Source organism: Bradysia coprophila, unplaced genomic scaffold, assembly GCF_014529535.1.
Source record: "Bradysia coprophila strain Holo2 unplaced genomic scaffold, BU_Bcop_v1 contig_232, whole genome shotgun sequence".
NCBI classification, from domain to species: Eukaryota; Metazoa; Arthropoda; class Insecta; order Diptera; family Sciaridae; genus Bradysia; species Bradysia coprophila.
This window is the reverse complement of record NW_023503493.1, coordinates 20,006,087-20,018,431: the sequence shown is the minus strand read 5'-3', so window position 1 is coordinate 20,018,431 and position 12,345 is coordinate 20,006,087. Positions and strand designations below refer to the sequence as shown.

Sequence of the window (12,345 nt, the reverse complement as noted above, 5' to 3'; positions counted from 1 at the left end):
TTCTAACGCAAAACGAATTACGCAAAAGTGCAAAAGTTAATAGTGCTTAGTCACATATTTTTGGCCGAGACAGTCTTTGAATCGATTTTTTACCATGAAACCATGATGGTACGTTTATGTACGAATGTTGTCTACTACATTTTGGTACATTCGCACAACAATGAGCCATCATGGCATCATGGTAAAAAATCAATTTGAGAAATATCTCGGCCAAAAATTGGTCACTTAGTTCTACGAACCTTTCCTTTATTAGTATTACTCGGGACCAGTATTAAAAAATTCTTTTGAATTTTGACTGCTGATTCTTTCTTCGATTAAATCATTGAAAACGGATCTTAATACATGCATGGCATGAGTCGATACATAAGACTAACATAGTAATGCATGTTGACAATTTATCTCCCATTGGTCCATTTAATTCCATAAAATTTAGACCAGATTTATTCCATTTAGTCATCGTTCCTTATCCCTAAGACCAATTCACTTCAAGCTTAAGTGATCATAGTGGTCAGCTGCAGAAAGTACCCTATTTTACATGAAAATGTTTTTACATTTGTATGATAACACTGTCCAGTTTCAGTATGAAACTGAATCAGTACTCTATTTAGAGCACCACTCATGCTTGAAGTGCGTTGCTAAGACTTAATAATTCGATTGATTCTACAAGTAAATTTAAAATATTTTATTTTATTTTTGTTGCGACCGTAAGGGGCTAGGGAAAAATCTCCGAGTGTATTATCGCTGTGACGATATTATCGTTTTCTGTAACAATATTATCGTCCGAGCGACGATAATATCGTATTAGACGACAATAATATCGTTTTCAGGACAATAATATCGTTTTCTGTAACAATATTATCGTCCGTGCAACGATATTATCGTCCGAGCGACGATAATATTGTATTTGACGACAATATTATCGTTTTTCGGACGATAATATCGTTTTCTGTAACAATATTATCGTCCGTGCAACGATATTATCGCCCATGAAACGATATTATCGTCCGAGCGACGATAATATCGTATTAGACGACAATATTATCGTTTTCCGGACGATAATATCGTTTTCTGTAACAATATTATCATCCTTGCAACAATATTATCGCACATGAAACGATATTATCGCCCGAGCGACGATAATATCGTATTAGACGACAATAATATCGTTTTCATCACGATAATATCGTTTTCTGCAACAATATTATCGTCCATGCAACGATATTATCGCCCATGAAACGATATTATCGTCGATTGAAACGATATTATTGTTTTTGCGACGATAATATCGTTTCATGCAACAATATTATCGTTTCTGCAGTGATAATATCACCCGTGAAGTGATATTATCGTCCAACAAACAATATTATAATTTCTGATATTATATTATCACCCGTGAAACAATATTATCGTCCGAGCGACGATAATATCATATTAGAAGACAATAATATCGTTTTCCGGACGATAATATCGTTTTCTGTAACAATATTATCGTCCCTGCAACGATATTATCGCCCATGAAACGATATTATCGTTATACGTAGTCCAGTAGTCCAGTTAAATTATTCACTAAAAATTATTGAAAATTCCATTCATTTGTTTTTTGTTATTTCCATTTCTAGTTATAATATCTCCAGAACCCATCTTTTATCTTTCTATGGCAAACCAAACACCTTTCTAATTGAAGGGTGAATTCAGTTGCCGTATATAATTTGCTTCTGTAAATTTAAATAAATCCGGGGCAATGGGCCGGATCGCTCGGCGTGTTAAAACGCTTTTTATGTGCAATGAATTACACAGACTAATTACTAGACGATGCGAGAGAAAAAAAATTAACACCTAAGTTACCAACACCGTTCCGGCGCCCGGCTCGCATTGCGGCCCTCCGCTTCGCTCCGGGGTAATGGGCCGGATCGCTCGGCTTGTTAAAACGCTTTTTATGTGCAATGAATTACACAGACTAATTACTAGACGATGCGAGAAAAAAAAATTAACACCTAAGTTACCAACACCGTTCCGGCGCCCGGCTCGCATTGCGGCCCTCCGCTTCGCTCCGGGGCAATGGGCCGGATCGCTCGGCGTGTTAAAACGCTTTTTATGTGCAATGAATTACACAGACTAATTATTAGACAATACGAGAAAAAAAAATTAACACCTAAGTTTTAGAACGTTTGATCGACTAGACTAATCGGCAATAATATCGTCCGTGCAACGATATTATCGCCCATGAAACGATATTATTGTCGATTGAAACGATATTATTGTTCTTGCGACGATAATATCGTTTCATGCAACAATATTATCGTTTCTGCAGTGATAATATCACCCGTGAAACGATATTATCGTACAGTAAACGATATTATCATTTCTGATATGATATTATCACCCGTAAAACAATATTATCGTCAGAGCGACGATAATATCGTATTAGACTACAATAATATCGTTTTCCGGACGATAATATCGTTTTCTGTAACGATATTATCGTCCGTGCAACGATATTATCGCCCATGAAACGATATTATCGCTGATTGAAACGATACTAGGCCCCACCTCTTGGGTGGGTCAGGTCCCTTGACTGGCTTTTTTTTCTATAATTCCAGTCTTAGTTTTCTAAATTTTAAATTCTAAATTTAAATTCTAAATAGTTTTTAAATGAGGCGGTGTTTTTGAGTTCACAAAATTAAAGTCACATGAAAAGGTGATGTCTCTTTTATTCAGAAAACAGCAGTCATCACATGCTTCATTTTACTCGTATTTACTTAATTTCCTGAAGAAACAAAAAGAACTATGAGTTGAAGGTCCAGCGAGCGATGTCTTACTCTTAATATGAGTCTCCTATATAGTCTACTAAAAGCACATTTCTTGTCTACCTCTTGAAAAAAAAAACTAATGTGAATTACGGCCCTCGCTTCGCTCTGACCAAATTCACACTCGTGCAAACACTTTAGGAACGAAAAAATTTCTTTTAAGAACACGATTTCACGCAAAAATTGTCGTTTATCGCAGATTACCAGTCCAATAAAGTCCAATGTTCGAATTTAACCACATGAATTACGATACTGGTCGAAAACACTTAATATTTTCAAATCTGCGATTTTTGAAGCCTCTGAGAATTACTCGAGTTATCGTGTTATCAAGCAAGCAAGATTGTTCTAGACTTCTAGATTGTTCGACCAGAAATCCAGATTCACTTACTCGTCGAATAATTTTTTTTTCTGGAAATCCGTTGCAAAAATGTCGCGGTAACAAGTTGTGTTTACAATTATACTCCAACCTCACTACTCCAATATTATCCACCTACGAAATCGGGTAAAAATTACTTAAGTTATCACGATAACAAAGAAAAGCGTCTGAGTATAATTTGGCGTATTTCCTGCTTACCTCTTGAAAAAATATAACTCGTGTGAATTACGGCCCTCGCTTCGCTCTAGCCGCAAAGTTCACACTCGTTCAAACATTTTAGGAACGAAAAAAATTCTTTTAAGAATACGGATTTCACGCAAAAATTGTCGTATATCCCAGATTACTAGTCCAGTTAAATTCCAATGTTCGAGTTTAACCATATGAATTACGCTACTGGTCGAAATTGATTTTTGAAGCCTCTGAGAATTACTCGAGCTATCGGTTTCTCAAGCAAGCAAAAACTCTTTTGGGAAGTACTTCTTAATTGTTAGATCAGAAATCCAGAATTTCACTACTCGTCAAATAAGAAATTTTTCTGGAAATCCGTTGCAAAAATGTCGTGGTAAACAAGTTATGTTTACAATTACTCCAAACTCACTACTCCAATATCATTCTCTGTCAATTAAAACAAAAAATTTGAAAATCGGGTAAAAATTACTCAAGTTATCGCGCGGTAACAAGACAAAGCGTCTGTGTAGAATTTCTCCCATCTCATTGTTCGAACATTATCCATCTGCAAACTCAACCTCAAGAGTTTCAATCTTCGTCGATTAAGACAAAATCTTTGAAAATCGGATAAGAATTATGGAAGTTATCGCGGTAACAAGTAAAAAAATCTCTTGAGAATTACTCCCATATCATTACCCCAATATTGCCCATCTACGAACTTAACCTCATGATTTTCATTTTCCGTCGATTAAAACCAAAATTTTGCAAATCGGTAAAGAATTACTCGAGTTATCGAGTCCACAAGTGTACGGACGTTTTCTGTATTTAACGTTTTTTGCCAATAGAGAACGTTAGCTAAATGGCCGCTAACGCTAATTTCCAACGCTAAATCCCCCGCTAACGCTAAAATCAACGGTAATGCCCTGTCAATAAATGGCACCATTGTGAATGCATACACATGGACGACGAAATTTTCGATTTATTTTTCATTTATTATTTTAAAAGGTCATCCGGATCAATATTTGATTACTGCAATCAGTACATCTAATTTGCAGTAAGGTAGCGACACTGTGCTGGAAAAAATCTATTCACTTTCCAATGAGCTGTTCGACGACAAACATCCTCCACTACACAACAAACACGTGGTTAACCTGCAATTGAAACACCTGAAAATAATTTTGTGATTATTACTCCCACAATGTGATCGGATTAACATTTTATCAATGGAATTAGTAGATCTGAATTGTAGGAAGCCAGCGGTATTAAGCTGGAAACGTTTTTTATTCTCTTTTTAATGTTACAAATAGTATCCTCCACACGACGAACATGCAGTTGGAAAATGTGATTCGTAAAACGTTTGCAATCAAAAGTGAATAAAACTTTTCCAGCTTAATACCGCTGGCTTCCAGATCTACTAATTGCATTGATAAAATATTGATCCGATCACATTGTGGGAGCAATAATCACAAAATTAATTTCATGTGTTTCAATTGCAGGTTAACCACTTGTTTGTTGTGTAATTGAGGATGTTTGTCGTCGAACAGCACATTGTAAAGTTTATAGATTTTTTCCAGCACAGTGTCGCTGCCTTCCTGCAAATTAGATCTACGGATTGCAGTAATAAAATATTGATCCGGATGACCTTTTAAAATAATAAATGAAAATAAATCGAAAATTGCGTCGTCCATGTGTATGCATTCACAATGGTGCCATTTATTGACAGGGCATTACCGTTGATTTTAGCGTTAGCGGGGGATTTAGCGTTGGAAATTAGCGTTAGCGGCCGTTTAGCTAACGTTCTCTAATGTAGAACATTTTCAAAATATCAAAGTGAACTTAGCGTTACGGACATTTAAGGGTATTTTCTTTCAGAAGACCCTGACTTTCAGTCAAGGGAATTACTGTTTTTGCGACGATAATATCGTTTCTGCAGTGATAATATCACCGGTGAAAGGATATTATCGTCCATGAAACGATTATCGCCGATTGAAACGATATTATTGTTTTTGCGACGATAATATCGTTTTATGCCACGATATTATCGTTTCTGCAGTGATAATATCACCCATGAAACGATATTATCGCCGATTGAAACGATATTATTGTTTTTGATACGATATTATCGTATCAGACGACAATAATATCGTTTTCCGGACAATAATATCGTTTTCTGAAACAATAATATCGTCCTAGCAACGATATTATCGTCCATGAAACGATATTATCGCCGCTGCAACGATAATACACTCGGAGATTTTTCCCGTCACCGCCCGTAAGCAGGTATACGACGTGTCGCGTTTAAACTTAAAAATCTATATCTTCATCTGTTAGGCGGTTATGTAATCCACGTATATATGAGCTACTAATTCCCAAAATAAAGCATTGTTCATACTTCTAAGAGTGAAATATTTATTCGTTTCCCTTCAACCAGTCCCAAACACTATACCATCCAAAACGTCGCAGTCACCTATTCGATTCGCGTCACTTGACCTACGACCTACCGTTTCCCATTGATGAAGGCGACACCGAATCCGTGCAATTTCGCCGAAGACCATCGAAGCGCGGTAAACAATGCAATTCAATCGAAATAGCCGATTTGCGTAAAGACCACCATCGAACGAATTCATTGGATGCAGAAGGAAATAAATTTGGCCGTCAGCCAGTAGTGCGGAATGTGTCCTCACCTACGACATTGCAGTATTCAAATAATAGGTTTTTATTCGCTGTGGAGCATAATGGATTTACTTTAACGCGATAAGATTTTTTTAATGGTAATAATTTTTGCAGATCGTCAGATGATTTTTCGTATAAAAACATAGGTTTTCGACAATTTTTAAATCGAATGTCATCCAGAAAATCGAATAGCACCATAAATTCACGAATTCAATATCCGATAAGTACATCTAACTCTATAAAGTAGGTGGTTCTTTTCCCACTTCTTCTTCTTTCCACGCTTAAAAAACATTCAAATATTGCATTTACTTTGGCCTTGCTTGGATTCTTTTTTTTATTTTATTTTTCAGTGAGAATAAAATTTAATCTTTCTGTTCTTGTAATACATTAGGAGTGTAACCAAAGAAAATCATGCACCACTTAAACGTATGGTTTCGACTATATCAAAATACAGTGAAGAAACGGAGGATGAGAATTGTTCAAGTGAGTATGGAGTGTATGTTCAAGTTTGCCATATATTTTAATATTTTCTTTCTCAAGTTTAGTTTATTGACTTTGGAGATTTTCTGTTTAAATTTTATTTCCTTTTTCTCTTATCGTAATATCGTATCCAACTGTCTTTTGCAATACACGTATACGTTCAATGGCGCGGCGGTATGGATATGTTCAATATTATTGATTTTGTTTACTCAAACGAAAGTTATTGTATCCAACCTATTGCTTTTCGAGTACTTTCTCATTATTTACATGAATGTTGGGTAAAAACGTCAAACATGGAAGTTCACTTCTTTCATTCACATTATGTTCAAAGCTATCGAAAATCTGAAGGACGAAGCTTTTGAATAATATTTGAGAGTTTTAATTTTATATAACCAGAAAGTAAACATGGAAAGAAATACCATATTGTATGTATGGTATTGTTTATTCAGGCAAAAACAAAACCTTCGGCTGATATGTACACATTCAGAGTCACTCATTCGAAAATTCCGCATTTTTTTTTGTTAGAAAATAAAAACCTGAAAAATTGAAACAAAACAAAATTGTTCATGCTCTTAATTAAAATCGATAGAAATTAATTGTACACCCGCAGCAGAGGCAGTCCTTTGTTTCCTACACACATATTTTAATTTAACATTTTAATCGTATGGTATTTCACAATATTAATTTTATTTTTCATTATTTTTTATTTTGACGATATTATCCCGAGAAACCTTTACTAAAATATACATTTCTTTCCTGGAATCAACGTAAAATTAAAAAAAGAAAAAAAAGAGACGAAGCACTTTGATACCATAATTGCAATACATACCATAATTGCGTAAGTGCTATGGAGGAAGCAATGGAATGTTCCTGCTGCATAAACAAACTGAAAATATAATCGTGAAATTGTTTCGTTGTACGAAAATTTATTGTTTGTGACGGACAGCATTTTTTGCAACATAGGTCCTTTCGACCTATGTTGTTGCAAAAGACTATCTTTCTTCAAATTAAATAGTTATAGTGCTACATGCGTCGAAAACTGTACTTTTCAATGAAAAGTTTTCATGTTTCGATGTAATCCATTTATTTTGACGAGTTAGTGAGTGTGTTCCTAAGCCGAAGGCGCGGATCATAATCCAACTCGTCAAAATAAACATTTGGACATAGTGTCGATGCAAAGATGAACCCAAACTCCTTCTCCCAGCCGATGTATAATGTTAGTCTTACCACACAGAGACATATAAAATCGGCTCGGATCAACAAAATTCACACGAAAACGAAGCCGAGATCACTAAACACATTAAAATGATACTTTTCAACTTTTTATCCCTTGGATAAAATGGATTTTACATGCTACATGCGTCGAAAACCGCAGCATGTAAAATCCATTACATAACTCGGGATAAAAGTGAAAAGTTTCGTTTTCGTGTGTTTATTGACCTCTGCTTCGCCTCGGATCAACAAAATTTACACGAAAACTCTACTTCTCATCTTTTTATCGCTAGTCAATAATAAGGTGTAATAAGGCACTTTCGACCCTAGGGAAAACAAAAGCATGTAAATTCAATTATTTTTACTACTACTTCGATTACGCGAAATTTAGTTATTTTTTTTCTTTTGAAGTTAACAAAGTATATGGAAGAACGGTATGCTCTGCTCTATGGCTCTATCATCTTTATATTCAGACAAATTACCCTAAATACGTTTTTCTTCCATATTAATACTATTGCCCTGGCGGCTGTGGGTTAAACGTTGTGCCTAAAATTGTACCCACTTAAGACTTAAAAAGGGATAAAGTAAAAAAAAAACGAGGAAAACCTTCGTCTTCAACAATATTGTCACATTTTTCTTAATATTTCTTGTCGAATCAAACAATTTAATGTTATTTATGGCCTACCATTGCAGACAATGAGAACACATCGAACCGGTTAATATGTATCGAACAGAGGTAGGCTTTTGATGTGAAACAAAATATCTGCTGGTTATTTGCTATGTTTTATGATGTTTGATAAATTTCGATTTGGTTTGCAGAAAATATGGCAAAATTCCAAACAGAATATACATGTTGTACTTAAAGGCTTGTGGATTATATATTGTATTCATATTTTGTGTAAGTGCGTTCGGATGGCAAGCGTTACGAATATATACAGATGTTTGGCTACGAGGCTGGACAGATATTGATTACGATAGCAGTGGAACAGAAGAAGTAGGTTAACGGTCACAATATATATAGAAGACGATTTGTAAAAATTCTTATCAGAGATTTACCAACGAAAATTCCTTTTTTCTCTGCTTCTTATTTTCAGATTTTTTATTACTTTCAAGTTTACGGGGCTCTTTCGTTGGTTTGCATCGTCTTTTCGATGATAACGACACCGGCTGGTCAAGTGTGCGGGAATAAAGCTAGTATTTTCTTGCACGAGCAACTACTGAATGGCGTTATGAAACAATCGTTGAACTTTTTCCAAACAACGCCACTTGGCAGGGTCATGAATCGATTCAGTAACGACATCACGGTCATCGATAAAGTAAGTTGTTTTCTTTCACTAAATGCACTATATGCATGTTCCATGCATGATTGTTATCGGCAATCCAAAATTCGTATTTATATACTTTCGAAAAACTTCTTTACGTTGCTGTTCGAGTTCAAATGTATCAATAGATGATATCTCATTCCTAAATATATGTCCAAACTTCCATCACCATGTTGACGATAACTTGAAAAATAAATAAACTTCACATCTGGGAGCCATCTATTAACCATAAGGAATGTCCAGACAAATTTAAAGGAGCCCGGTTTTCCTGTTTTGTGTGTTCTTTCTCATGAACTTATTTTCAAATTTAGGTACGCACAAGTTTCCTGCATTTCAATTAATTTAAATTTTACGGCAACATTCTCCGAAGTTTTCCCATCACTAATTTTAATGAATTTTCTGTAAAAACCCGACCATTCTATTGCACAATTAAAACCTAACCCATAAATGGTGTACTAAAACCAACGAGTCACTCTTTCCATATTTTGAAAATTTATGAAATTTGTTTCCAGAAAATAAATACCACAAGTCAACGTCTTCTACAATTTACGCTCTTGTGTTTGAGTGCCGTTTTAATAAATGCCATTATCACTCCGTGGTTCATACTGTTGACACTGCCAATATGTTTTGTGTATTACATGGTTCAAAGATTCTATCGAAGTTCATCCAGGTAACGAATCAGTCACCATCATTATTATTATTAGCGTGCCATTGTGTGCTATAGCTTGTGAGACAATAAACCATAATGTTATGTAATAATATATCCCATTTGGTACATGCTATAAAGGGAACTGCAACGCATCGAGAGCATAACTAGTTCACCTATAATTTCACACTTTTCGGAGACCATTGAAGGTGTGGCAACAATACGAGCTTACAGTCAGGAATCTCGTTTTATGGAAATTCTTTTCAAGCATATCGAAGCAAATAACATTACGTTTATCACATTGAATTGCAGTAATCGATGGCTCGGTATTGCTTTGGTAAATATTTTGCACCACACAACACAGAAAACAGTTGAGGGCGAATGAAAACAAAGTAAAAATGAATTTTTGAAATGCTTTCTCATCGATGTTATACATGCTTGGGATTTAGATGGGATAAGATTGAGTGTTGGATATTTTCTTCAAAGGCAAGGGTTTCTATTATGTTTAAATGCTTCCATATGATCAATTCGTAATTCCAATGCGTTGTTTACTGTAGAAGCAATTTACACTTTGTAAGAAAGCTTTTGTGAAAAGGAAGTTGACTCTTCCTTGGGATTACATTTTAACGAATTTCACTACTTACTCCATAATAAATTGAATTGAAGTAAATACATCGGACGATACCAATCGGATCATACCTAGTGATGTAACTCATAATCAAAAAAGAAAATTATGGAAAAACGTCACCTCTGCATTTTCTCAAGAAAAAAAAATTAATTGGAAGCAGAGAAGCCTTCCATTGGAAGGGTAAAATCTGAATTTTATTGAAATTCTTACAGACTCATTGTTTGTATGCTTTTTTACACTCAAACGGGTATAAGCTATCGACAGCAACGACAAGAATAATCTATGATATTTCATTTAACTACCCCAACTAACGAGGTATTAGCTTTGGTATCAATCTTCCGAAACTCTTAGATCATAAGAATTAACAGGCACGATAGGTATACTGCACGTAGAAAATTTTGAAGGAAATTATTGTCCTTTCTAAGTTCAGGCTCAAGAAAGTTTGGGGGAAAAAATTCTCAAAGGTATGTCGTGCTTGTATGTTCGGTAGTACTTAAACAAATACCGTTTAAAAATCACAACTAAAAAAATGATTAAAAAACAAAGCAGAAATACACCGTTGAAAGACGGGCATAATCCCATGATTCGCAGTCGTTAACCACATTCAATTATATTTACACCATGTTAAGCCACAACAACTGCATTCGAATACATAAAAAGACTTAAAGAAAGCACACACAACAAAAAGCAACGAGAACATTTATTTTAAACATAGTTTATAGCTTTTTTATTTTCACCATCTAATCTTTTTAGGACTATTTGGGTGGCGTAATTGTATTTGTAGCCATTATCACCAGTTTGCTTGTAGTTTATATAGATCCGAAAAAAGCCACCCCCAGTTTGGTTGGATTGGCAATAAACTACACCCTTTTGGTTCCGATCTATTTAAACTGGGTTGTAAAATTATTATCGGATATGGAAATGTATATTGGAGCTGTTGAAAGGATTTCGTACTATATTGATGCTGAAAATTCAAATGGACGCAAAGAAAATTGTAAGTTTTTTTATTCTTCTTCTTCTTCTTCGTCTTCGAATGTGTAATGCTATTTTCCTTTTCGATTCTATTCTTTCGTCGTCTGTGTTCTTTTCTTTTTTATCGTATCTTTATTGCGTGTAACGAATGTATATTTATATATGCTCGTGTTTTATACATGACTGAAATGAATCGTATATGGGAAATCTTTTATCGCAGTGAAAATCAAAGATATTGATGACAAATAAACTTTACATTGCTTTGCCATATTCTACATGTTCATGTTTCTATCTCCTCTATCTCCTCTGCACACAGTACTAGTGTATATAGTGTCTTTGCGAATAATATACACAGTCGATAGTCATAGATATTCGGTTAATATAGTGATACAAAATGCAAAAAGAAAGAGAAAAAGTTGTTTTTCCCTTCGAAACCGATGGAATGTGTTACGTAGGCTGAATGTATAAAGAGAATTTTAGAATTACATTTCTGTCGCTTTTGTGTTATTTGCCGTAATTTGATTTGACACAGTTCGACATTTATTTGGGTCTGCAGGTTAATAGGAGTATCTGGTAAATAGTTAACTTTTTTTTCTAGCTGAAATGTGAGAATCATTCGGTCAGACTTTGTTGGTGAATTTTAATCCACCTATAACTTCGAACACATTCCAATATTATATGAACATACACACGAAGTGTCTTAATACCTAACCTGGGTCAATTCAACTAATGTACAATGAGGAGATAATGTGACTCTCACTTAAACTGGACCAAATGTTGCTTCTGTTCGTAATACGTCTTTGTTAGATTGACATTTCAGAAAGGAATAGATTCGGAAATAACACCAAGGAAAAAGTAATTAAACGATAGCATCACCCGGTTCAAAAGTTGGCCTAGCCCTTTCTTTTTTTTAATGCGAAAGAAAAACCTTTAAATTTGCTGTGTGTAATGTACCACGACATTTTTATTACTTGTTTATGTCAATTTTAATTTTTCTAACTTTCCTCCAACACAGATGCCTACATATGTTGTAAAAATGCGTAATTCCTCTAACTTATTCG

The 12,345-nt window shown here is 34.8% G+C and overlaps 1 protein-coding gene across 3 annotated transcripts in view; it reads left to right on the top strand.

The window, feature by feature from the left end:
* LOC119075647 (ATP-binding cassette sub-family C member Sur) overlaps positions 1-12,345 on the top strand; it is a 28,359-nt gene that overhangs the window by 14,211 nt on the left and 1,803 nt on the right. For 2 of the 3 annotated variants that reach the window (XM_037182132.1, XM_037182133.1), the window contains 9 exons: positions 5,783-6,063; positions 6,139-6,267; positions 6,416-6,507; positions 8,410-8,452; positions 8,536-8,710; positions 8,811-9,032; positions 9,551-9,708; positions 9,826-10,021; positions 11,066-11,306. In XM_037182132.1, coding sequence (XP_037038027.1) covers positions 5,783-6,063; positions 6,139-6,267; positions 6,416-6,507; positions 8,410-8,452; positions 8,536-8,710; positions 8,811-9,032; positions 9,551-9,708; positions 9,826-10,021; positions 11,066-11,306 — 1,537 coding nt within the window. Of the gene's footprint in view, positions 1-5,782; positions 6,064-6,138; positions 6,268-6,415; positions 6,508-8,409; positions 8,453-8,535; positions 8,711-8,810; positions 9,033-9,550; positions 9,709-9,825; positions 10,022-11,065; positions 11,307-12,345 lie in introns of those variants that run through there. The other variant, XM_037182134.1, reaches the window with a different exon arrangement.